Below are 27,172 nucleotides of genomic sequence, written 5' to 3'. Positions count from 1 at the left end.
TGTGTGTGTCTGAAAGTTGCTGTTTGTTTATGTTTGTAACTGGTTTGGAGAAAAAAACTTAAATGAAGAAAAAAATATTATACAAAAATGAAAGATGAGACGTTGAGGATTATAATAAATACCGCTTTGATGTACACACACACTCACTATTTACGCTGCTGCTACTCTGTTTATCATACAATGAGTGTACAAATCATTCCATGACATAGACTGACCAGGTGAATGCTATGATCTCTTATTGATGTCAATTGCTAAATCCACTTCAATCAGTGTAGATGAAAGGGGCGGAGACAGGTTAAAGAATGATTTTTAAGCCTTGAGACACAGATTGTGTATATGTGTCATTCAGAGTGTGAATGGGCAAGACAAAAGATTTAAGTGCCTTTGAACGGGGTATGGTAGTAGGTGCCAGGCACACCAGTTTGAGTGTGTCAAGAACTGCAACACTGCTGGGTTTTTCTTCACGCTCAAGATGTATCAAGAATGGTGTATCAAGAATGGTCCACCACCCAGATGACATCCAGCCAATTTGACACAACTGTGGGAAGCATTGGAGTCAACAGGGGCCAGAATCCCTGTGGAACGCTTGACACCTTGTAGTCCATGCCCAGACGAATTGAGGCTGCAACTCAATATTAGGAAGCTGTTCCTAATGTTTTGTACACTTAGCGTATATCCTGATGCTAGTCACCTTACATACATATCTATTTTGATCGCTCCAGTTTCCCTGCACATTGTAAATATGGTATTGGAACTGGCCCAGTACGTGGCTCCTTACATCGTGTTTTTCTTATTTCTGTTTCTCAAGTGTTTTTGATCTACCTAATGTTATTTTTAGTGCTACAGTGATACTGATTACTGCCCGTGGCGACCCGTCATTCAGGGCAGGTGGCAAAACTTGCCTGTTTTGCTTGTTATTTGGGGATTAATACGTGTCACATATCTGTTTGCAAACAATGTAAAAACAATAAATAATTGAGTTAATAAAGCCGCATACATGGTCTCTTTGTTGCTTTCTTGAGTAAGGCAGCTCCAAAATGCAGGTGTTTCAGCCCAGCTCATTGTTGTGCTGTGATTGGCTCAGTGTTCTGTGACTCATGGGGACACTATGTCACCTCCAAGTCTTATGGGTAGAGCTCAATAATTTTTGCCCCTTGGGTGCTGCATCGATTTACATTAGAAGTGTCCATCCAAGAAGGCTCAAGGTCATTGGCCACAGAATGACATCAAATCACGTTATATCTGCAGTAGCTTTGATTGGACTTTCAAAATCGTAGCTAGCAAGCTAGCAGTCATCATCATGAATTATGTCGACAAGCTACTGGCAAATCCTTTTCAATCCTTGTCATATGAAGAGAAATTAGAGATAAAACGTCTCAATGCTCATCGGCCATTGGACATAAACAATACACATCAAGTCGGAAATTGCAAATTCAACAATGAGTGGTTAGGAAGGAAGCAGTGGGTAACTGCAAGCATCTCAAAGCAATCACCATTTGCTTCCCCTGCCTGTTATTCAGTGGAGATTACAACAACTTTCTCTCTTCCTAGAATTGTTAGCTGGGTAAACCATAAAAACACTAAAAACTCCATAAAGCAAACACTAAACGTATTTTGGAAGATTAATAGTATTTGAACCCAGGTCTAGAATGGATGGGGAGATCTAGCGTTCAGTTGAGAGTCAAAGCTTCAGCTGAGCCTCCAGTGAGTGAGAATGTAATGAAGACCTTTAATTATGCTGCACTAATTACACCCAGCTAAGAATGGAGCTACAGCCATTTTCATTCCCATCTCTGAGACAACATTAGCATAATCATAGCATAACTCTACCCAGGAGCCAGGCCAGGCCAGGCAGGTATCAATCACTGTTTTATCAACACAAATCCCCAATGGAGGGGTTGGAGCATCAGGATACTTTCACTCCAAGGGCTCTCCAGAGAGATTCCCAAAAAATGGAAAATGAGGCCCTCTCCAGAGAGACATGAAATGGCTCAGCCAAGAGCGACACCACACATTTTTTACATTATACATTTTAGTCATTTAGCATACGCTCTTATCCAGAGCGACTTACAGTAGTGAATGCATACATTTCATACATTTATTTTTCTGTGCTGGCCCCCCGTCGGAATCGAACCCACAACCCTGGCGTTGCAAACACCATGCTCTACCAACTGAGCTACAGGGAAGGCCCATATCAATGAATGAGTACCTGGCATTAGAGACACATTTATGAAATGGAGGAGGCAGAGATATGGGCTCTTGTTCCCTCCAGTCCATATCAATAAGAGCGTAAGTTCATGGACGTTTTGCTCTGAGTTAAGGTGCTTTTGCCTTTGTAATCCAGTCGAGTTATTGCAGTATTGACCAAGTTAGTTTACTGTTTTTCAACCAAGTATTTTTGTCAATTATTGTTCATCATCTGTATATTTGATGCAAATACTCCCTCTGGATCTAGTCTTCCCTCCATCACATGCACTGTAAATAAATACCAGCTATTTTCCTCTCTGACCTAATGACTCCATCTCAACTGTTGCTGCTCCACACCAACTAGGCTGCTGGGTGCTCTATATTAACAAGAGTGTATATCTGTCTTGTCTTTTCACTATAAACTGGCTTTTAGCTAGGTTTAGTTCTTGGTAAGGGCTTTGGGCACAATGACTTGACAAAAAGCACTGTGCAGCACTGAAACGAACCCGCAACAGAATAGTGTTTATTAGTTACTGTCTGGTTATCATTATCTTGCAGACTTTAAGTGGTGTTAATTGGCTGTGCTGAGGGATGCAGACAGGTAGGATTATAAAGCAAGCAGAGTGTGCGTACCTGCAGCTCCGGGGGGCCTCCCTCATCTCTGATCAGCAGCAGGTAGCTCTGTCCATCAACCACCATCTCCTTCTTGAACCGACCACCTGAAAAAGAGGAGAGACATGTTACAGTGAGTTTATAGGGTGGTGCCTGATCAGGAAAAGACTTAGAGGAGAGGAGAGACATGTTACAGTGAGTTTATAGGGTGGTGCCTGATCAGGAAAAGACTTAGAGATCATCCTTGTTAATACAGCCAATGTGAACCAATTTACCGCTTTACCCTGCCTATCAAAGGGCTTGGCAAAGTGATGGAAGAGGGCATAAACTCAGGCCTAAAAAGGTGTAAAGCACTGACATGATATTCTATCTACTACTTGTCAATGAAAACGTGTTTGGTTAAGCTACAGCTAAATCACCAAAATTCAACATTAAAACCAATATTTTTCACCAACACACACCAGTAGGCCAAGGCATGAGTCAGACTTTCCCATTTTCATACATCACATGTACATATAGATGATATTCCATTCTGATAAAGTTTTGATGAAAGTTTGGAGACATCCATCCGGCTTGTGATAGGCTGCAGTTCGATTTGACCTCGCTGTCTCAATGAGAAATCAGAAACTTGAGGAGAAAACAGGGTCTCTATGAAGTAAATTACCAGGGAGGGAAATGGCCATTTAGCATATATAATCCACACACAACTGCTGAGAGATCCAGCTCCACTACACTATCATGCACCCCAATGCACACACAAGCCCTAAGAGATCCTGTTCCACTACACTATCCTGCCCCCCCAAATTCACTTCACAATCACCAGCTAGCCTGGAGATCAGTTTCCATCACTTGCAAAACTACACAAGCTATAAGTTAGTGTGCTAGAGTATTAACAGTCATAGATTCAGATTCTGTAAGGAAGTGATAAGGCATGGAGAATGGATGAAGCCTGGAGCCTGCGATAAAGAGGGAAGGAGGGGATGGAACATAAAAGGAAAAAAAAGAGAGAAGTCTTAATCTAAAATTGCTGTAGTTCATGACCACAGGATAGTGGAGACTAGTAAAGCTATACAGTAGAATGGAAACAACTACAGTGAGCCTGGACTTTTCCCCCGTCATCTCTTTGAATGCATGTTCATATTCTTTGCCATGGGCAAGGTTGGCTACAGATAAAATACAAACCGATGGGAATACCTCATACTAAATTGGATTTTGCATATCATTGGAATGGTTTGAGATCTGGTGGAGATTAAAAATATTCAAATGAGAGTTGGGGAGCTAGGCAAGAAACGCGTCCCAGGAAAATAAAACATTGGTTTTCGAATGCAGAACATCTGCTTCAAGCTATCTCAAACAATATTGAATAATTTATGACTCCATGAAAGGTGTAAGAGTGGGCATAATAAAGTACACTATATATACAAAAGTATGTGGACACCCCTACAAATGATTGGATTTGGCTATTTCAGCCACACCTGTTGCTGACAGATGTACACAGCCATGCAATCAAGCACACAGCCATGCAATCTCCATAGACAAACATTGCCAGTAGAATGGCCTTACTGAAGAGCTCAGTGACTTTCAACGTGGCACCAACAAGTCCAACAAGCAAGTTCGTCAAACTTCTGCCCTGCTAGAGCTGCCCCGGTCAACTGTAAGTGCTGTTATTGTGAAGTGGAAACTAGGAGCAACAACGGCTCAGCCGCAAAGTGGTAGGCCACACAAGCTCACAGAACGAGCCCGCCGAGTGCTGAAGCGCGTAAAAATCATTTGTTCTTGGATGCAACACTCACTACCGAGTTCCATACTGCCTCTGGAAGCAACGTCAGCACAAGAACTGTTCGTCGGGAGCTTCCTGAAATGGGTTTCCATGGCTGAGCAGCCGCACAGCCTAAGATCACCCTGCGCAATACCAAGCGTCGGCTGGAGTGGTGTAAAGCTCGCCGACATTGGACTCTGGAGCAGTGGAAACGCGTTCTCTGGAGTGATGAATCACGCTTCACTATCTGGCAGTCCAACGGATTAATCTGGGTTTGGCGGATGCCAGGAGAACGCTACCTGCCCAAATGCCTAGTGCCAACTGTAAAGTTTGGTGGAACAGGAATAATGGTCTGGGGCTGTTTTTCACAGTTCGGGCTAGGCCCCTTAGTTCCAGTGAAGGGAAATCTTAATGCTACAGCATACACTGACATTGTAAACAATTCTGTGCTTCCAACTTTGTGACAACAGCTTGGGGAAGGCCCTTTCCTGTTTCAGCATGACAATTCCCTCATGCACAAAGCGAGGTCTATACAGAAATGGTTTGTCGAGATCGGTGTGGAAGAACTTGACTGGCCTGCACAGAGCCCTGACCTCAACCCCATCGAACACCTTTGGAATGAATTGGAATGTTGACTGTGAGCCAGGCCTATTCGCCCAAAATCAATGCCTGACCTCACTAATTCTCATGGCTGAAATGAAGCAAGTCCCCGCAGAATGTTCCAACATCTAGTGAAAAGCCTTTCCAGAAGTGTGGAGACTATTATAGCAGCAAAAGGGGGACCAACTCCAAATTTATGCCCATGATTTTGGAATGAGATGTTCGACAAGCAGGGGATTTGATTTGAACATACTTTTTCTCGCCACTGTACACTACATGACCAAAAGTATGTGAACCCTTTGGAATGATCTGGATTTCTGCATAAATTGGTCATAAAATTAGATCTGATCTTAATCTAAGTCACAACAACAGACAAATCACAGTCTGCTTAAACTAATAACACACAAATTATTGTATTTTTCTTGTCTATATTGAATACATCACTTAAACATTCACAGTGTAGGTTGAAAAAAGTATGTGAACCCCTAGGCTAATGACTTCTCCAGAAGCTAATTGGAGTCAGGAGTCAGCTAACCTAGAGTACAATCATTGAGACCAGATTGGAGATGTTGGTTAGAGCTGCCCTGCCCTATACATTTTTTTGGGGAGTTTGCTATTCATAAGAAGTATTGCCTGATGTGAGCCATGCCTCGAACAAAAGAGATCTCAGAAGACCCAAGATTAAGAATTCTTGACTTGCATAAAGCTGGAAAGGGTTACAAAAGCATCTCTAAAAGTCTTGATGTTAATCAGTCCACGGTAAGATAAATTGTCTATAAATGGAGAAAGTTCAGCACTGTTGCTACTGTCCCTAGGAGTGGCCATCCTGCAAAGACGACTTTAAGAGCACAGCGCAGAATGCTCAATGAGGTTAAGAAGAATCCTAGAGTGTAAGCTAAAGACTTACAGAAATCTCTGGAACATGCTAACATCTCTGTTGACGAGTCTACGTTACGTAAAACACTAAACAAGAATGTTGTTCATGCAAGGACACCACGGAAGAAGCCACTGCTGTCAAAAAAAAATTGCTGCACGTCTGAAGTTCGCAAAAGAGCATCTGGATGTTCCACAGCACTACTGGAAAAATATTCTGTGGAGAGATGAAACTAAAGTTGGGTTGTTTGGAAGGAACAACACAACTCTATGTGTGGAGAAAAAAAGTTACAGCATACCAACATCAAAACCTCATCCCAACTGTAAAGTATGGTGAAGGGAGCATCATGGTTTGGAGCTGCTTTGCTGACTCGGGGCTTGGACAGCTTGCTATCGTTGACAGAAAAATGAATTCCCAAGTTCATCAAGACATTTTGCAGGAAAATGTAAGGCTATCTGTCTGCCAATTGAAGCTCAACAGAAGTTGGGTGATGCAACAGGACAATGACCCAAAACACAGAAGTAAATCAAGAACAGAATGGTTTCAACAGAAGAAAATATGCCTTCTGGAGTGGCCCAGTCAGAGTCCCGACCTCAATCCGATTGAGATGCTGTGGCATGACCTCAAGAGAGCGGTTCACACCAGACATCCCAAGAATATTGCTGAACTGAAACAGTTTTGTAAAGAGGAAAGGTCCAATATTCCTCCTTACTACAGAAGGAGGAATATCGTTTGGTTGAGGTTATTGCTGCCAAAGGAGGGTCAACCAGTTACTAAATCCAAGGGTTCACATACTTTTCCCACCCTGCACTGTGAATGTTTACACGGTGTGTTCAATAAAGACATGAAAACTTAGAATTGTTTGTGTGTTATTAGTTTAAGCAGACTGTGTTTGTCTATTGTTGTGACTTAGATGAAGATCAGATCAAATGTTATGACCAATTTATATAGAAGTCCAGGTAATTCCAAAGGGTTCACATACTTCTTCTTGCCACTGTAATTCAAAAATAAATATGCTGAGAGTGACAAAGTACAGACATAAAACCGGTATGAAATATCTATTGTCGCGGCAACACCAGCTATTTCATAATAAGCTGTGTTATCTGTTACAGACGTATGTAATAAGATGGAGAGAACGAAGTTCATAACAGTTTTAGAACTGAATTAGAATTTTCCAAATGACAAGATCCCACCTCTGCAAAAGAGCAAGTGAGGTCACAGTGACTGGCTCTGCCTGCAGTCTTCAAGGACTAGGTAGGCAGTGTTCTAGCTAGGGCCAACATGCAATACAGATCCACTTGAGACACACTTGCTCCCTGTTAAGTCCACTTTAGCCCACTTGGTGAAGGGGGATTCTACCAGATATCAGTTTGGTTGTGTAATAGTCAGAGAGAGAGAGAAAGAGACTCACAGAAGCCAAGCCAGCTTTCCTCTGCTGAAGCAGTGCCGGCGCCAGAACAAATCAGTTGGACGGACCTTTGATTTCCATAGGGGGGGCATATTTTTTCAGGGGACCTCCTTTAATGGGTTTTATATTAAAGATATCTAATTTAACTGTAAAGATGTATTACCTTTTAACGTGGCATGAACACAACCAGTCATTATGTTTTTATCTGATTGTAAAAACAAATTATTTCAAAATGTAGGTTACCGGGCCTCCCAAGTGGTGCAGTGGTCTAAGGCACTGCATCGCAGTTTGAGAGGTATAACTATAGAACCAGGTTCGATCCCAGGCTGTGTCACAGCCGGCCGCCACGGGTAGACCTATGAGGCGGCACACAATTGGCCCAGCGTAATCCGAGTTAGGGAAGGGTTTGGCCGGCCGGGATGTCCTTGTCCAATCGCGCTCTAGCAACTGCTTGTGGCGGGCCGGGTGCATGCACGCTGACTTCAGTCGCCAGTTGTACGGTGTTTCCTCCGACACATTTTTGCGGCTGGCTTCCGGGTTATACGAGCAGTGCTGTTTGGCAGAGTCGTGTTTCGGAGGACGCAAGTCTCTCGACCTTCGCCTCTCCCGAGTCCGTACGGGAGTTGCAGCGATGGGACAAGACCATAATTGTATATCACGAAATTAGGGAGAAAAAAGGAGGAAAAAAAAAAGTCAACAAAGTAAATAATAAAAAGTAGGTTACCTTCGCACGTTCATCCATAATAATTCCAGTTTCCAGACAGTGCACTCGCCAACTTTCCTTCAATTTGCAAGCGGCTGAAACTGTCACCCGAGAAAGCATCTTACTATATTAAGTTTCAAGTTTTAATGTCATGTGCACAAGTATAGTGAAATGCCTTTCTTGCAATCTCTAAACCAGGGATCATCAACTAGATTCAGCCACGAGCTGATTTTTTCTTTAGCGGATGGCCAGGAGGCCGAATGTAATAAAAAATAATTTGAAGACTGCAAATTGACCGCAAGAAGCCCAAAAAGATAATGTTTGACTACAACAATCATTTCAAACCTTGCTTACATTTTTTACGTAGTGTCTCTCCATTACACGTGGAAATACTTGGGAACAGATTTCTTAAATTAAGGAGCTGATTTCATGGTGACTTATACAGTCTTATGTCCAACAATGAAAATTCCACACAGGCCGCCAGTTGGGGAACACCGCTCTAAACCCAATTATGCAGTAATCAATAACAATGTAATACTGAAATAACATAAGGTGGAACAAAAGAAACAATCAATAAAAATAAGATGTAGCCCATGTATCTGATGCTGTTTGGCCAAAAAGAGTATGACATGAGACAGAGGGGCGCTGTTTCACTCCTTCTGAGTCTTCATCAGAGATTGATGCATCTTTCTGTCGGTGCGCGTCTCGGTCCAATAAATGATCAATATTTAAACATCTTATTTGGACAGGCAACGAGTTAAGGTAGCGCGGGCCAGGCCCCCAGAGGCCTGCCCATAAGGCCGGCTCTGCACTGATGTAACAGAGCTCTGAAATTGGAGCGCTGCTTGGACCGAGCATTAATATCTGAGTCTCTATATGTCAGGAAATCTACATTTAGAGGAAATGTCAGAAAAGTGATACCCATAGTAATACCCAGTATAGTATAGTCATATCTTGTGAAAAAATGATGGTCTCTGGACCAAAGGGCCAGACTTCAGAGGAAAATGTGTAATAATTCTAGAGGAGGTAAATGGAATAGGTTGGTTGCACATGAAATGATAAGAAGCCCTTGAAAATTGTAAAATGAGAGTGTTTGCCAAATAACATCTTCTGTTGTCATGGTATGAAATGGATGTGCATTCAAGTATAGGCCTACATTTAGACTACATAACATCACCATCATCCTGGCTGTGTCTCTGTTCACAGCCAAGCATAGACAAAAACATATCCTGAGGTCAGAGGAGAATCCATCTGTACTGTGGAACGTCTGTTGAATCTCAGTGCTGAAAGAAATAAGCTAACCTAATTGTAGAGCGATAACGAGAGACACTCAATCTGTATTAGGGTAGGAAAGCAATAATGTACAATGATTTTGGCTGGATGTGGCTAATGAATAGAGTGGTTATAGTCTTTCTATCAACCTGTTGTCCAGCTTATACATACAGATGAGTCTAACACATACAGATGAGTCTAACACACACACACACACACACACACACACACACACACACACACACACACACACACACACACACACACACACACACACACACACACACACACACACACACAGGTTTTGAGATGGGAGCTGTATTTTTGGCTTGGTTAACAGGCAGTAAACATATTCAGCTCTAGAATGGAATGCGGAGGCTCAGAGAACTTGACACAGAGCCACAATTCCAACAGAGCCTGTTCCACTGTTGCCATGGCAACACCTCCCTCCCTCCCCATCCCTGATACTATATTTTAACAGATATCACAGCAACTAGCAACATCGTAGAACAAAAACTTAAGAGTAGAGCTGAATGGTATGGGCCAAACACAAAACACTACTCTCCTTAGAAGCGAGGTAGTCTACAGAGTAGCTATAGTTTCTATCTGGGCTAAGCAACGTTCTAGGAATGAGACTAAAAGGAGACCCTTTGCCACCTGTTAATGATGGGAGATGAAGAGGTATGCTGTATCACAGAAACAATGCAGTGATCTGTATAAAATGCAATAAGAAGAAACAACATGTTTCCTTAATTAACCAAAATCACCACTCAGCTTTTAGCTTTCCAGCATTTTTGTCATTGATTTCTCTAGGCCTAATTAAGCAGTAAGGATTGTTTCTTTCCCTTGGTGAAGCAGCATCATTATGCCAGGAACTCATTATGCGCTTCATATCTCTTGTCCCTCCTCGCTATAATTATACAAAACCAGACACTACAAACCCTCCAAACCCCCTCAAAGATTGTCATTTAACCCCAGCTATGACAACATCTTTGTGGGTTTCGGAGAGCCTTCGCTTCTGAGCTCAGCAGGGCCTAACTCATTAAGGATTCCACCTGATAATCAAAATTGAGAATTGTCCGGTTGTGATTCTGTGAAGGCTTTGGAGCAGACCCCTGTAGAAATAAATATACCTTCTCACTGAGCTATGCCCTCTCGTTCAGTGCATCAGCACTTCAGAGCTCCCAAAGCAGAAACTGTTTATGTTCATGGCAGCAACTGCAATCCCCTTTCGCTCTGAAATGAAGGGTTTTAGTAGGATTTGGTGCTTTAAGCCCAGGTTTTAGTTTTACCTTGATGTGTTGGGAATTAGCATTCTAACACAGCAGCCCTCTTTCTTTCATGGGAGATGCTTTGCTCTAGCTGTCATTGTCTGGATAAATGGATAAAATGGATAAAAAGCCAATTATCTCAGAGCACATCCTTCGGCTTGAGATAAATCTGACACTGCGTCGATTGATACAAAACAATAAACAACAACAGAAACAGAAAACACACCTGGTTTCAAAGACTAGCTGTTAATGATGATAAGCGAAGATAATGCAGGTTTCTCTTTATATACTATGTGGAACACACTCAACCTAACTGCTAATTATGAACTGAGTTTGTATACAGCCTACGGTCACTATCAAGCCCAGCCCTGTCATTGTACTTTATGCCAGTATCTATTCCCAGCTAGAATAACTTAAACCCAAATACAGACTGCTAACTTATCATTCCGGCAGAGGAGGCTGGTGGGAAGAGCTACAGGAGGATGGGCTCATTGTAATGGCTGGAATGGAATCAATGGAATGGTACGAAACACATCTAACACATGGAAACAACATGTTTGACTCTGTTCCATTGATTCCATTCGAACCATTACAATGAGCCCATCCTCCTATAGCTCCTCTTTCCAGACTCCACTGCATTCGAGGTGGTATTTCAACAGGTTTTGAACAGCCAATAACCTGGTAACGTATTAAAATAACTTTATATGTCTTTATAGTGCATTCAGAAAGTATTCAGACCCCTTACATTTTCCCACACTTTGTTACGTTACAGCCTTATTCCAAAATGAATTAAATTACTTTTTTTCTTATCAATCTACAACCAATACTCCATAATGACAACGCGAACACAGGTTTTCAGAAACTTTAGTAAATGTATAAAATAAAAGCAGAAATACCTTATTTACATAAGTATTCAGACAGTTTGCCATGAGACTCAAAATTGAGCTCAGATGTATCCTGTTTCCATTGATCATGATTGAGATGTTTCCACAAGTTGATTGGAGTCCACCTGTGGTAAATTCAATTGATTGGACACACCTGTCTTTATAAGGTCCACCAGTTGACAGTACATGTCAGAGCAAAAACCAAGCCATGAGGTCAAAAGGAATTGTCCGTAGAGCTCCAAGACAGGATTGTGTCGAGGCACAGATCTGGGGAAGTGTACCAAAACATTTCTTCTGCATTGAAGGTCCGCAAGAACACAGTGGCCTCTATCATTCATAAATGGAAGAAGTTTGGAACCACCAAGACTCTTCCTAGAGCTGGCCGCCTGGCCAAACTGTGCAATAGGGGCAGAAAGGCCTTGGTTAGGGAGGTGACCAAGAACCCGATGGTCACTCTGACAGAGCTCCAGAGTAATTTTGTGGAGATGGGAGAACCATCCAGAAGAACAACCATCTCTGCAGCACTTCACCAAACATGGTAGAGTGCTGGTAGTTTATGATAGAGTGACCAGACGGAAGCCACTCCTCAGTAAAAGGAACATGGCAGCCCACTTGGAGTTTGCCAAAAGGCACCTAGAGAACTCAGACCATGAGAAACAAGATTCTCTGGTCTGATGAAACCAAGATTGAACTCTTTGGCCTGAATGCCAAGCATAAAGTCCGGAGGAAACCTGGCACCATCTCTACGGTGAAGTATGGTGGTGGCAGCATCATGCTGTGGGGATGTTTTTCAGCTGCAGGGACTGGGAGACTAGTCAGGATCGAGGGAAAGATGAACGGAACAAAGTACAGAGAGATCCTTGATGAAAACCTGCTCCAGAGAGATCAGGACCTCAGACTGGGCCGAAGGTTCACCTTCCAATTGGACAACGACCATAAGCACACCGCCAAGATAATGCAGGAGTGGCTTCGGGACAAGTCTCTGAATGTCCTTGAGTGGCCCAGCTAGAGCCCAGACTTGAACCCGATCAAACATCTCTGGAACGACCTGAAAATAGTTGTGCAGCAACGCTTCCCATCCATCCTGACAGATCTTGAGAGTATCTGCCCAAATACAGGTGTTCCAAGCTTGTAGCGTCATACCCAAGAAGACTCGAGGCTGTAAACACTGCAAAAGGTGCTTCAACAAAGTACTGAGTTAAGGGTCTGAATACTTATGTAAATGTATTACGTTTTTTTATTTGTAAGACATTTGCAAAATTTTGTAAAAAAAAAAGAAGAAGTACAATTTAATCAATTATAGAATAAGGTTGTAACGTAACAAAACGTGGAAAAAGTCAAGGGGACTGAATACTTTCTGAATGCACTGTAAATGTGTATAAATGTTCAGAAATACTTAGAAATACATTTTACATTATTATAAAAATCTGAAATTACATTTACATGTATGATGCAGCAGGGCCAGTAGATGGAGTAGATTAGCAAGATACCATCACAGCTAGAAGTGATGTGTTCATGTGTTGACTGACAGGACCCTCCTAGAGTCCACAACCTTTTAGCTCTTTACAACGTGTGACACCTCTCTCCTCCCTCAGGTTTTTTCCCTAAACAGCAGCAAGCTCTGTCTCTTACCTTCAGGAGATTCCTCCTGCACATATGTGCCTGTCAGGTACCGGTGAACCAAGGCAGACTTCCCACTCGACAGATTACCCACAATACCCTGCAGAAACAACAAGACAACAGTCTAGTCAAGGACATCATATATATGTTGTTGAGATGGTTACACAGCCAACCAATGTCATAGCCCACAGCCAATGGACTTGCTTCTGGTAAATGCAAGGTAGCAAAACAATAGTTCTGTAAGAAGTTGCAGAGACATATCACCAACTAACGCTGGAGCCCACAGTCTATGGACTTTCTCATGGACAAATGATGCTTGTGGGATAAAAGAAAGGTGGTCACCGCCAAGGGAACAGTTCAGAACGTTCAGGCCCAGGCCCCAGCCCCAGCCCTGACTGCCCCCAGGTGGAGCCTGACGGTGGGTGAGCTGGGGCTGGGCTGCTCCCAGGCTGGGGTGGCTGCTGACAATGCCAGTGTGTCTGGGGGAGAACACGCCCTCCTCCCCTCCTCAACCCCACAATCCTCCTTCACCACCCTCTTCTTTAGATCCTTAGTGGGTGGTAAAGTCAGGTATGGTTTTAATTATAGGGGACTGTGAGAGAGATATGTGTGTGTGTACAGGATCTTTAAGAGCCTAGATGATGCTACCTCTCCTCTCCATCATTACACTTACGATCTACATAAGGAGGAAGTTGGCTTTGGAGAGGACAAGGAGTAGTAGTCTATCCACCACAGAAGAATAACAAGCTAGGAGCTACTCAGAACAGAAGCTATCTACAAAAGGAACAGAGTTTATGTTAGAAATGTAAAGCTTTGTAAGCTGCTGGGTTGTTGGCCCATCATTAAGGCTGCTGTATGAGCATAGTTCAGGCAGATGAAAGCAGAGCGGGCACAGTGTGTGTAAATCCCACTAAAGCCTTTTTTTAAGGATCAGTCTATGGTTCATTATCAAGGTCCAGCAGGGTTAAAAGAGAAGACATTACTATACAGTATCAGCTCATCTCCTCATGAGTGCAATTGCCAATTGTTGGAATGATAACATCTGCCCGTGCTTTTGGGGACCATAATATATGAATGAACTACTTCTGTCCAATACTGTCATATAGAACTGTGGAAGAAAATGACAGTCCTCGACTCTTCCCTGCTGAATCCAGTGTCAGTTCACTAAACCCCTGAAATGTCCGGAGGAGTTTTCCAATTAACACCTAACACTACATAAAAGACAATGAGCTCTATCAAATTATCCTTGGTTAGAAAGCATGTTCTCCATAAAAGTGTCCCTCTGAGAGAACAACATTTTCTGTTGGATTCCCTATAGGATTACACCAATACGTTTTTCATAAAAGACCAAAATACTATGAATACTTCAGTATTTACCACCTGAATGTTGGAATGGAATGTGTCTTTGTGGTAATATCCCTATTGATGATGTGCGTGAAGCACTCCCCTCTTCCTGTGAGGACGTGTGTGTTTGTGCGTACGCGTGCGTGCAAGCAGTTGTGCCAGCGGGTGGATCAGACCCAGGACCTGTCACATGTCTAGCCCAAAACTGTCACTCATCTCTCTGTCCTGCTGCAAGCCACTCCGCGCTACGCGTCACTATGCCAACTTATCTCATTAAAAATCACCCACACTCTCGCTTGGTGCCAGGGAATATTCCAGCCAATTTCTGTACTCTACTCTCTCTCTGTCATGCAGAATGAGAGGAAATGTTTTTGAAATGCATAGAGCATGGCCTGGCATTGACATTTAAATCAATCCTCTTGCAGTGCCAATGCCAGAAGAATAATATGGCCTGAAGTTATGATGAATACTCATGAATACTACTCACCACTTTGAGCTCTGGCACTGATCGACTCAATGTCCACTCCTGGCTGTTGACGAAAGAGTCTGGAAGAGAAAAAAGAACAAGAGAATAAACACCATTAAGCTGAGGTCGGGGAAGGTTAAAGCAGTACGTTGATTCCTTGCCACGGTCTGTCTCATAGCTTAAAGGGAGGAAGTGCAATCATGGTTTCAAGTCATCTCTGACAATGCAAACATTCACACGCATGCACACACATTGCACATCTACCTCATTTTTACCATTATGTCACCTGTGCAACTACAGATGACAAAACTCTAGATCCCCATTATACCCCACACAGAAATGCATACAAGCCCTCCCTTGCCCTCCCATTGGCAAATAAGACTATAACTCTATCCTCCTGCGTCCTGCTTATGAGCAAAAACTCAAACAGGGAGTACCAGTGACACGCTCAACACAGAAGCGGTCCGAGGAAGCGGGACTTTTTCATTAGCACAGATTGGAATATGTTCCAGGATTCATCTGATAACATTGAGGACTTTACCACATCAGTCACCAGCTTCATTAATAAGTGCATCAACAAAGTTGTCCCCACAATGACCGTACGTACATACCACAACCAGAAGCCATGGACTACAGGCAACATCAGCACTGAGCTAAAGGCTAGAGCTGCTGCTTTTAAGGAGCAGGACCCTAATTCAGACACATAAAAAATCTAGCTACGACCTCTGACGGTCCATCAAATAGGCAAAGCATCAATACAGGACTAAGATCGAATCCTACTACACCGGCACTGACACTCGAAGGATGTAGCAGGGCTTGCAAACTATCACGGACTACAAAGGGAAACCCAGCCACGAGCTGCCCAGTGACGCGAGACTAGCAGACAAAATAAATGCCTCGCCTCGAGGAAAGCAAAACTGAACCATGCATGAGAGCACCAGCTGTTACGGATGACTGTGTGATCTTGCTTTCCATAACCGATGTGAGTAAGACCTTTCTAGAGGTTAACATTCACAAGGCCGCGGAGCCAGACGGAACACACAATGAGGATTCAGAACAACAGCACCACTTAAACCTCAGGAGGCTGAATACATTTTGGCTTGGTCCCTAAGACCCTCACAAACTTCTCCAGATGCACCATTGAGAGCATCATGTCCGGCTGTATCGCCGCACTGTCCGCAACCACAAGGATATCCAGAGGTTGGTGTGGTCAGCCGTACGTATCATCAGAGGCACACTGCCTGCCCTCCAGGACATCTACTGTACAGCACCCGGTGTCACAGGAAGGCCAAGAAGATCACCTGATGTTACAGGAAGGACCTCCGCCACCCGAGCCATGACCTGTTCACCCAGCTGCCATCTAGAAGGAAGGGACAGTACAGGTACATCAAAGCTGGGACTGAGAGACTGAAAAACAGCTTCCGTCTCCAGGCCATCAGAAAGTTAAATAGTCACCACTAGCTGGCCTCCGCCCAGTATCCTGCCCTGAACTTAGTCACTGTTACTAGCCGGCTACAATCTCTGCACCTAAGAGATTTCTGCCCTATGTACAGTTGAAGTCGGAAGTTTACATACACTTAGGTTGGAGTCATTAAAACTCGTTTTTCAACCACTCCACAAATTTCTTGTTAAAAAACTATAGTTTTGTCAAGTCTTTTAGGACATCTACTTTGTGCATGACACGTCATTTTTCCAACAATTGTTTACAGACAGATTATTTCACTCATAATTCACTGTATCACAATTCCAGTGGGTCAGAAGTTTACATACACTAAGTTGACTGTGCCTTTAAACAGCTTGGAAAATGGCTTTAGAAGCTTCTGATAGGCTAATTGACATCATTTTAGTCAATTGGAGGTGTACCTGTGGATGTATTTCAAGGCCTACCTTCAAAGTCAGTACCTCTTTACTTGACATAATGGGAAAATCAAAAGAAATCAGCCAAGACCTCAGAAAAAAAACTGGAGACCTCCACAAGTCTGGTTCATCCTTGGGAGCAATTTCCAAATGTCTGAAGGTATCACGTTCATCTGTACAAACAATAGTACGCGAGTATAAACACCATGGGACCACACAGTCGTCATACCGCTCAGGAAGGAGATGCCTAGAGATGAACGTACTTTGGTGCGAAAAGTGCAAATCAATCCCAGAACAACAGCAAAGGACATTATGAAGATGCTGGAGGAAACAGGTACAAAAGTATCTATAGCCACAGTAAAACGAGTCCTATATCGACATAACCTGAAAGGCCGCTCAGCAAGGAAGAAGCCACTGCTTCAAAACAGCCATAAAAAAGCCAGACTACGGTTGTTAACTGCAGATGGGGACAAAGATCGTACTTTTTGGAGAAATGTCCTCTGGTCTGATGAAACAAAAATAGAATTGTTTGGCCATAATGACCATCGTTATGTTTGGAGGAAAAAGGGGGAGGCTTGCAAGCCGAAGAACACCATTCCAACCGTGAAGCACGGGGGTGGCAGCATCATGTTGTGGGAGTGCTTTGCTGCAGGAGGGTCTGGTGCACTTCACAAAATAGATGGCATCATGAGGGAGGAAAATTACGTGGATATATTGAAGCAACATCTCAAGACATCAGTCAGGAAGTTAAAGCTTGGTCGCAAATGGGTCTTCCAAATGGACAATGATCCCAAGCATACTTCCAAAGTCGTGGCAAAATGGCTTAAGGACAACAAATTCAAGGTATTGGAGTGGTAATCACAAAGCCCTGACCTCAATCCTATAGAAAATGTGTGGACAGAACTGAAAAAGCATGTGCGAGGAAGGAGGCCTACAAACCTGACTCAGTTACACCAGCTCAGGAGGAATGGGCCAAAATTCAACCAACTTATTGTGGAAGGCTACCCGAAACGTTTGACCCAAGTTAAACAATTTAAAGGCAACGCTACCAAATACTAATTGAGTGTATGTAAACTTCTGACTCACTGGGAATGTGATGAAAGAAATAAAAGCTGAAATAAATCATTCTCTCTACTATTATTCTGACATTACACTCTCTTAAAATAATGTGGTGATCCTAATTGACCTAAGACAGGGAATTTTTATTGGATTAAATGTCAGGAATTGTGAAAAAATGAGTTTAAATGTATTTGGCTAAGGTGTATGTAAACTTCCGACTTCAACTGTACATATATTCATATTTTTGGGATGTGTGTGTATTGTTTTGTATTGCTCATTATTATTGAACTGTTGGAGCTAGAAACATAAGCATTTCGCTGCATCTGCGATAACCTCTGCAAAATATGTGTACGCGATCACAAAAGTCCACACGAACGCCACGGTAACCTCCCTAAATGACTATCACATCTATAGCCATTAAATGCTTTGAAAGGCTGGTCATAGCTCACATCAACACCATCATCCCAGACACCCTGGACCCACTCCAATTTCCATACCACTCCAACAGATCCACAGACGACACAATCTCTATTGCACTCCACAATGCCCTCACCCACCTGGACAAAAGGAATACTTATTTAAGAATGCTGTTTAGTCCCCTCCAAGCTCAGGACCCTGGGACTGAACACCTCCCTCTGCAACTGGATCCTGGGCTTCCTGATGGGACGACCCCAGGTGGTGAGGGTAGGCAATAACACATCCGCCACGCTGACCATCAACACACGGGCCCCTCAGGGTTGTGTGCTTAGTTCCCTCCGGTACTCCCTTGCTCACCCAGGACTATGTGGCCACACACAACTCCAACACCATCATCAAGTTTGCTGATGACACAATGGTGGTAGGACTGATCCCCGATGATGATGAGGCATCCTATAGGGAGGTCAGATACCTGGCAGTGTGGTGCCAGGACAACAACCTCTCCCTCAAGGTCAGCAAGACAAAGGAGCTGATCGTGGACTACAGGAGATGGGGCTGTAGTGGAGCTCATCTAGAGATTTCTTGTTCTTCTGTGTCCACATCACTAAGGAATATAACATGGTCCACACACACCCACACAGTGCCTCCTCCCCCTCAAGAGGCTGAAAAGGTTTGGCATGGGCCCTCAGATGCACCATTGAGAACATCTTGACTGGCTGCATCACCACTTGGTACGGCAACTGCAAGACACCCGACCGCAAGGCGCTACAGAGGGTGGTGAGTAAGGCCCAGTACATCACTGGGGCTGAGCTCCCTGCCATCCAGGACCTCTATACCAGGTGATATCAGAGGAAGGCAAGCGGTACCAGTGCACAAAGTCTGGAACCAACAAGACCCTGAACAGTTTCAATCCTTAAACTATAAGACTGCTAAACAAGGCTGCTAAATAGCTAATCAAATGGCTACCCGGACTACCTGCATTGACCCTTTAAAAAAACAAAAAACTCTTGCACTGACTATGCACAAATACTGGACTCTATCCACACACTCACATATACATACACTTTTTTTACGCACAAAACAATTTAGGCAACAGGGATCTTAATCCCGGAGGGGATTTAACATCTCTGCTGTAATCTAAAAGCTTGATTTTAACATCTAGCCACTTATAGTGCATTCGGAAAGTATTCAGACCCCTTGACTTTTTCCACATTTTGATACAGCCTTATTCTAAAATTGATTAATGACAAAATAAAAACAGAAATACCTTATTTACATAAGTATTCAGATCCTTTGCTATGAGACTCAAAATTGAGCTCAGGTGCATCCTGTTTAGATTGATCATCCATGAGATATTTCTACAACTTGATTGGAGTCCACCTGTGGTAAATTCAATTGATTGGAAATGATTTGGAAAGGCACACACCTGTCTATATAAGGTCCCACAGTTGACAGTGCATGTCAGAGCAAAAACCAAGCCAAGGAAATGTCAAAAGACCTCTGAGACAGGATTGTGTAGAGGCACAAATCTGGGGAAGGGTACCAAACAATTCTGCAGCATTGAAGGTCCCCAAGAACACTGCGGCTTCCATCATTCTTCCTTGGTTAGGGAGGTGACCAAGAACCCGATGATCACTCTGAAGCCACTCCTCAGTAAAAGGCACATGGCAGCCCACTTGGAGTTTACCAAAAGGCACCTAGAGAACTCAGACCACGAGAAACAAGATTCTGATGAATCCAAGATTGAACTCCTTGGCCTGAATGCCAAGCGTCACGACTGGAGGAAACCTGGCACATCCCTATGGTGAAGCATGGTGGTGGCAGCATCATGCTGTGGGGATGTTTTTCAGTAGCAGGGACTGGGAGACTAGTCAGGATCGAGGGAAAAATGATTGGAGTAAAGTACAGAGAGATCTGCTCCAGAGCGCCCAGGACCGCAGAATGGGACGAAGTCTCAGATTCCAGCAGGACAATGACATTAAGCACACAGCCAAGACAATGCAGGAGTGGCTTCGGGACAAGTCTCTGAATGTCCTTGAGTGGCACAGCCAGAGCCTGGACTTGAAGGTGATCTCTGGAGAGAGCTGAAAATAGCTGTGCAGCTACGCTCCCCATCTAACCTGACTGAGCTTGAGAGGATCTGCAGAGAAGAATGGGAGAAACTCCCCAAAAACAAGGGGTGCCAAGCTTGTAGCGTCATACCCAAGAAGACTCGCTTTATTGTAATTCATATCGCTGGTATTCGAATGACCCTGGTGATGAGTTCTAAACTTGAAATATTGTGCATTATCAGGTATCCTATTGAATGCCATAGTCTAGGTTGTACACCAGAAGTTAATGGTTATCTGTAGGGGGAATGTATTGAGTAAAGGAAGGGCAATCACTAGGGCTGGGCGGTATACCGTACTTTACTATATACCAGTATTGATGCACGGACCAGTTTGGGTTTTTTACTCTACCTTCTATAATGGTATTTGAATGTTTGGTTTGTTAAATGTGATACACTGTGTGTAACGTCCATTTTTATAGTTTACTCCGCTACTTGAGTCATCCCTCTCCATCTCCACGCTGCTTTCCACACAGACCTAGTCCCACCCCCTGTCACTCAAGGAGGGCATGTATTGTTGCTTGACCACGAGATACCTTCGTTCAGTCTGCATGGTCAATGCAGCACATGCAACAATGTTGTTTCCAATTTAATCTATATATAAATCCACAAGCGTTCTATAATAACAATATTAGTTTGTGTTTCTTACATCTGCAAACAGCTAACGTTAGTTTGTATTTTCTTAGCAAGTTAAGCTAAATCTTGATAGCCACTAATGCTAATCGCAAACGTAGCTAGCTAATACAGCCTGATACCAGTGCTGGTGGAGGTCTGAAATCAGCATGTTGTTTGTGCAACAGTATCTTCTAAATCAAAGAGGAATAAGCAAAGCATGAATATGTTGGCTATATGAATAAAGATTCAATGTAGCGAAAGACACGGAACATCACTTTGGTTCCTACCCTGTCACAATAACTCGTCCATGGCATTTTCATTTGTTGTCATGTCAAACACTGTATTCAAAGTGCCCACTATTATTTATATTCTAATTATAGAATTATAATAAAAATTATATTTCCATGATTCCAAAAGTTCACCCAAGTGTTTTGATCTAAAGCGCAATTGCAACTTTTGGTAAAAAATAAGGCCTAGTATTTTTGCCCATATCGTGGCAGTGTAGAAAAAAACTCAAATGAGTGCAGGAAATGCATAACCGCAAATTCCACTATTGCGCCTAATCCTTATTGTGGCTAGCTTCACAATACATAACCCGGCCCGGTGGAGCCTCACTAGCCAGATGAAGCTAGCTGGCTTGCTTATAACGTTTGCTTTGGGCAACAGCTGGCTAGCTATTTATTTTCATGAACTGAAGTTCAATTTCAATAGGCGAACAACAAGTGGCAACCTAGCTAATACTTACTCACAAGGATTCCAAAATCTTTGTTAAGAATAATGAAAATGACTGCAGCTTCTACTGGTCATTGTTTTCAGGCTGGTTGTATTGGTGCAAGCTAGGTACCAAGCTAAAGCTCGCTACCCCAGAAGTTCCGGTCAAACAAATGATGCTTTACTACCAACGCGTGTAAACACATCATTTGTGGCCGGTGTTTGCTTATTTTCAGCTTTAACAGTGTTACTTTATCTTTTTTGAAACGCAAAGACCCAAACAGCGTTCCATAGTATGTATGCCGTGAAGCTAATAGCAGTGACGCTATTACTGTGTAACCAAATAGCGCGCTTGGTAGTATGTACCGGTGCTCGACCAGTCAGCAAAAGCCAACATCACCCATGACAGAAAACGGTTGACTGTCAAGGGCAATGAATTCCATTATCTTGGCTTTAATGGATTTCGCCTTTGAGTTGTCTAGCTGACTCGACTTGTTGACTGCTCGATCCACACAGCATACACTGTGGCCTAGGTTAGGAATGCTGTGTTGCACAACATTTTACGTGCCGTTATTACGTTATTACAGCACGGTAGCTTTGACATCGGTTTTTAACATTGGAGTTAAACTAGACATCAGGCCGATACCGATGTTGGTATTTTTAGCTAATATCGGCCCATTCCGATATGTTCACCGATATATCGTGCATCCCTAGTATATATACTACCACTGGTGGAACCATGGCTTTGTCTTATGCAGCTGTATGACCCAATAAGTGAAATAAACTTGGTTTAAGCTTTACTAAATCGTCCGTGAGTTTTACTATGCTCATTTAGAACCTATCACTGGTATAAGGTATAAACGGTATATAGTCCAAGCCTAGTACTGGTACTCCCTGTACTGTATGTTGCCATGCTATTTTTACTCGTTATTGTTATTTGTTATTCACTGTGTATTTATTCCGTGTGTCATTATTTCCATGTTTATTTGATATTTTTTGTATCTTTAACGGCATTCTTTGAAAAGGGCCCGTAAGTAAGCTATTCATTTCACTGTTAGTCTAAAACTGGTTTACGAAACATGTGACAAATTCAATTTGATTTGATTTGACACTACCTCCTCCTCTCACCTTGAGGCAAACTGATGCTGCGGCTGCTAATTCAATTTAACAGTGAGAGATTACCAGACGTGACACAACATGTTTCCTCTATTAATAACATCAGATAGGGAAGGAACATTTGACTGAATAATCACCATTTTAAAAAACAGTCTAGAAAACCATTAGATTGAACAATTACAGTCTGGGTGAAAGTCAGAAGAATTGTTTGTGTCTGCCTGTAGGTTATTGCCATAACCAAACCAAACACACAGATAACCTCTCTCAAAGGACACCGTAAAGAGTGTTAGCATCTGTCACAACAACCGTTTGACAATGGAGATACCATCTCCAACAGAGGGGGTGTAGACACCCTGTCTGCAGGCAATAAGGTGCACAACCAGGTGGGATCCCCCTATGTCGGTCTACACCAGAACAATGAAAACCTACAACACCAAACAAGGCAGCATCCTTTACTGTAGGTGCATATGTCTGTTGCAGCAACAATGTTCTCATGCCCAAGGCAATCATATTCCAGAAGAAAATTTTGAGAGCAAAGGCCTGTATTCAAGTACCTATTCATATTCCAGAAGAAAATTTTGAGAGCAAAGGCCTGTATTCAAGTACCTATTCATAGGTATTCTAGAGCACTCTTGCCATAAACAATATTTGACACAAATTGAAAGCAGTTGTCCAATCCATATTTATTGTCTGTGTAAGTTAAGTGTAAGGGCTTCAGTGAAAGTTGCAACATTTGCACAACATGAGATCAATTGTTGAAAAACATTCATTCAAACGTTATTCTACCTTGAAATGTTTTGTTTTAGAAGCAATAAGGTTGACTTAAAACACTGTATACAATAATAGGCTTTGTTGCTATGGCGATCTCACTTTATTCCAGGCTGAGGCATGTTGAGTGCATCACCAGAGGTGGATTCAGGCTTTGTGTTGCTAAGCCCTCTCACTACCAGTTTGACACATCTCCTTGAACATGTTAGAACATGAGAACCAAAGACGCTCTTTAGATGCTGTGGCTCTGAAACTCTGCTTGAGTGAGGGAGTTTATTTCAGAAGTGGTAGATAGGAGCTTAAGAGGTTGCCACTCATTTTGTCAAGGTTTTATTGTTAGCATACAAATGTAGCTAATGTTTCTGTAAAACATATTAAATGATAGAGACAAGAGGACAACGAAACGACACAAAGTAGATCCTCTCAAAATAAAAACGCTGATTGGAGCTAGTTTATGCAACTCTTGAGCACCCTGTTCTAAGAGCACTCTGACATGAACAGATTTGCAGTTAACTGCAAAGAGATAAACAGTAGTTTCCACTGTTGTCTCAATTCTTGCATCTCTTAAAGAGAGAGGGCCAAACACACAAAGGAAGACCCCAGAAATAGATAGGCCATCCAGTTGAATTAGAGGTCATCACACAAATGGGGCTCTATAGTGATGTTGACCACTTAGAGCAGGCGTGTCAAACTCAATTTGCGCCGGGGGCCGCATTCGGTCTTCAACGCGGTCCAGAGGGGCATCACTGAAAATGTGCTATATTTCCTTGCCGTCAAAATGTTTAAAAATAAATAAATAATAAAGCCTCTATTCATAGTTTTTTTGAATTTCCAATGCTCCATGACTATCTAGCTTTCATTTAGGTGATTATTTAGTTATAAATTTTTATGTCACGTGCCCAAGTACAGCGAAATGCCTTTCTTTTTTAGCGAGCTGGAGACAATCAAGAAACTGGATTAAGGACCAAAAAACTGATAGCTGTGCCATATAAATTGCTAAATAGTTGGGAAGAGATTTTTGATGTACCCATTCCATGGCACATGGTTTATGAATTGATACGCAAAACAACGCCAGATTCAAAACTTAGAATTTTTCAATTTAAATTACGATACAAAATTCTTGCAACCAATAGAATGTTATATATATGGGGGATACAATGTTCCCAGCTCTGCAGATTCTGCTGTGAGGAGGCAGAGTCATTAGATCATTTATTTTGGTATTGTCCATATGTAGCTCGTTTTTGGTCACAGGTCCAGGAATGGCTGAAGAATTGCAACATTTGCCTAGACCTAACGCTGCAGATAGCAATACTGGGTGATTTGAAAAGCCATAGTCAATCAATCAATAATATAATAATTCATTTTAGAAAATGTTTTATTTTTAATATACAATCTGTAGAAGCTATGAGAATAGAAAGGTTCAATTGTTTTGTGAAGCATCACAGCACAGTTGAAAAATATATGACAAATAGAAATCCGAAATGGATGATGTTGATGGATAGATGGGAAGGGTTGAATGGAGCTGAAGGGTGGGACTAATAACAAGATAAACAATGTAAAACATACGGGGTCTGTAAAATGTATATAGGTTCAGAAATTTTGTGATATAGCACAGTTACAAATAGAAATCAAACTGGATGGACATCAGAAATAGAGGAAGGACTAAAAACAAACAAAAAATAACTATTGTAAAATAGACTGTCTGTAAAATGTGTTTAAGATGAATAAATTGAAGGTAAAAGCCTTCAATTTATTTACTCCAATTGGGCGATCGTTGGTAGGGTTTGCGGGGAATAATAATAAAGGTATATTCTTTAAAAAAGTATGTATGTCTATATCGGTATGTGTATGTATATATGTGTATATGTTTGCATGCGTGTATGGATTTATATATTTACAAAAAAAATAAATGGGGGATTGGAAATGATGCAGACAATTACATTGATTTAAGCAATATTCTTTCCGCAATATTAAGCTGATCCACCCCTAAAAAAAAGAAAAAAGAAACTGGATGAATATACTGTAGGTCCATTATCATTCCTACACAGTTTCGATTTGGTTTCAGTCATTTTAAGTACAGTGACTTCAGATGGTATTCACACCCCTTGACTTTTTCTAGATTTTGTTGTGTTACAGCCTTGGTGACAGCATTGCACACTCTTGGCGTTCTCTCAACCAGCTTCATGAGGTAGTCACCTGGAATGCATTTCAATTAACAGGTGTGCCTTGTTAAAAGTTCATTTGTGGAATTTCATTCATTCTTAATGTGTTTGAGCCAATCAGTTGTGTTGTGACAAGGTAGGGTTGATATACAGAAGATAGCCTTATTTGGTAAAAGACCAAATCCATAATATGGCAAGAACAGCTCAAATTAGCAAAGAGAAACGACAGTCCATTATTACTTTAAGACATGAAGGTCAGTCAATACCGAAAATTTCAAGAACTTTGAAAGTTTCTTCAAAAAACCATCAAGCGCTATGATGAAACTGGCTCTCATGAGGACTGCCACAGGAAAGGAAGACCCAGAGTTACCTCTGCTGCAGAGGATAAGTTCATCAGAGTTACCAGCCTCAGAATTTACAGCCCAAATAAATGCTTTACAGAGTTCAAGTAACAGACATCTCAACATCAACTGTTCAGAGGAGACTGTGTGAATCAGGCCTTCATGGTCGAATTTCTGCAAAGAAATCACTACTAAAGGACACCAATAAGAAGAAGAGACTTGCTTGGGCCAAGAAACAAGAACAATGGACATTAGGCCGGTGGAAATTTGTCCTTTGGTCTGATGAGTCCAAATTTGAGATGCTTGGTTCCAACCGCTGTGTCTTTGTGAGACACAGAGTAGGTGAACGAATGATCTCAATCCAAGTGTAAATGTTGCACAATCCAAGCGTAAAACGCTCTTAGAGACTTACTCAGAAAGACTCACAGCTGTAATCGTTGCCAAAGGTGCTTCTACAAAGTATTGACTCAGGGGTGTGAATACTTATGTAAATTAGATATTTCTGTATTTCATTCTCAATAAATTAGCAAACATTTCTAAAAACATGTCTTCACTTTGTCATTATGGGGTATTATGTGTAGATGGGTGAGAAAAAAAAAGATTGAATCCATTTTGAATTCAGGCTGTAACACAACAAAATGTGGAATAAGTCAAGGGGTATGAATACTTTCTGAGTACACATACACAAAAAAAAAACACCTGCAGGCCGGATTGGACCCGCTCAGGGGCCAGATCCGGCCTGTGGGCCGTATGTTCGACACAGGGCAGAAGAAAGGAGGAGAAATAGAAGGAATGTAGGTTATTCACTCAAAGCTTTACCTTACTGAAGTGATAGCCATCATTCATTAAACCATGTGACACATTGTTTGTGCTACACACGTGTTACATGCTACTGTAGGCCTATATGCTGTGGCTATCCAGATTGATGTAACAAGTGCCACTTGTCCTTATTCCTTGCTGAAACAGCGAATATAATACATTTTGTTCTGCTTTATACCATCCATTAAAAATTAGCAACC

General features: G+C 42.2%; 1 protein-coding gene across 6 annotated transcripts in view; it reads right to left on the bottom strand.

The window, feature by feature from the left end:
- The window catches only part of LOC106569352 (arf-GAP with GTPase, ANK repeat and PH domain-containing protein 3), a 300,794-nt gene that overhangs the window by 114,964 nt on the left and 158,658 nt on the right, over positions 1-27,172 (bottom strand). For all 6 annotated transcript variants that reach the window (XR_006758793.1, XM_045694203.1, XM_014140651.2 and 3 more), the window contains exons 2-4: positions 15,022-15,080; positions 13,203-13,290; positions 2,821-2,906 (exon numbers count right to left, since the gene is read on the bottom strand). Coding sequence is in view for 5 of the 6 variants with exons in the window: in XM_045694203.1 (XP_045550159.1) it covers positions 2,821-2,906; positions 13,203-13,290; positions 15,022-15,080 (233 nt within the window). In the remaining variant the exon portion in view is untranslated. The remainder of the gene's footprint in view (positions 1-2,820; positions 2,907-13,202; positions 13,291-15,021; positions 15,081-27,172) is intronic.

This window comes from Salmo salar, chromosome ssa14, assembly GCF_905237065.1.
Source record: "Salmo salar chromosome ssa14, Ssal_v3.1, whole genome shotgun sequence".
Classification (NCBI taxonomy): domain Eukaryota; kingdom Metazoa; phylum Chordata; class Actinopteri; order Salmoniformes; family Salmonidae; genus Salmo; species Salmo salar.
Note: the sequence above shows the minus strand (reverse complement) of the source record. Positions and strands in the feature narration are given on the sequence as shown.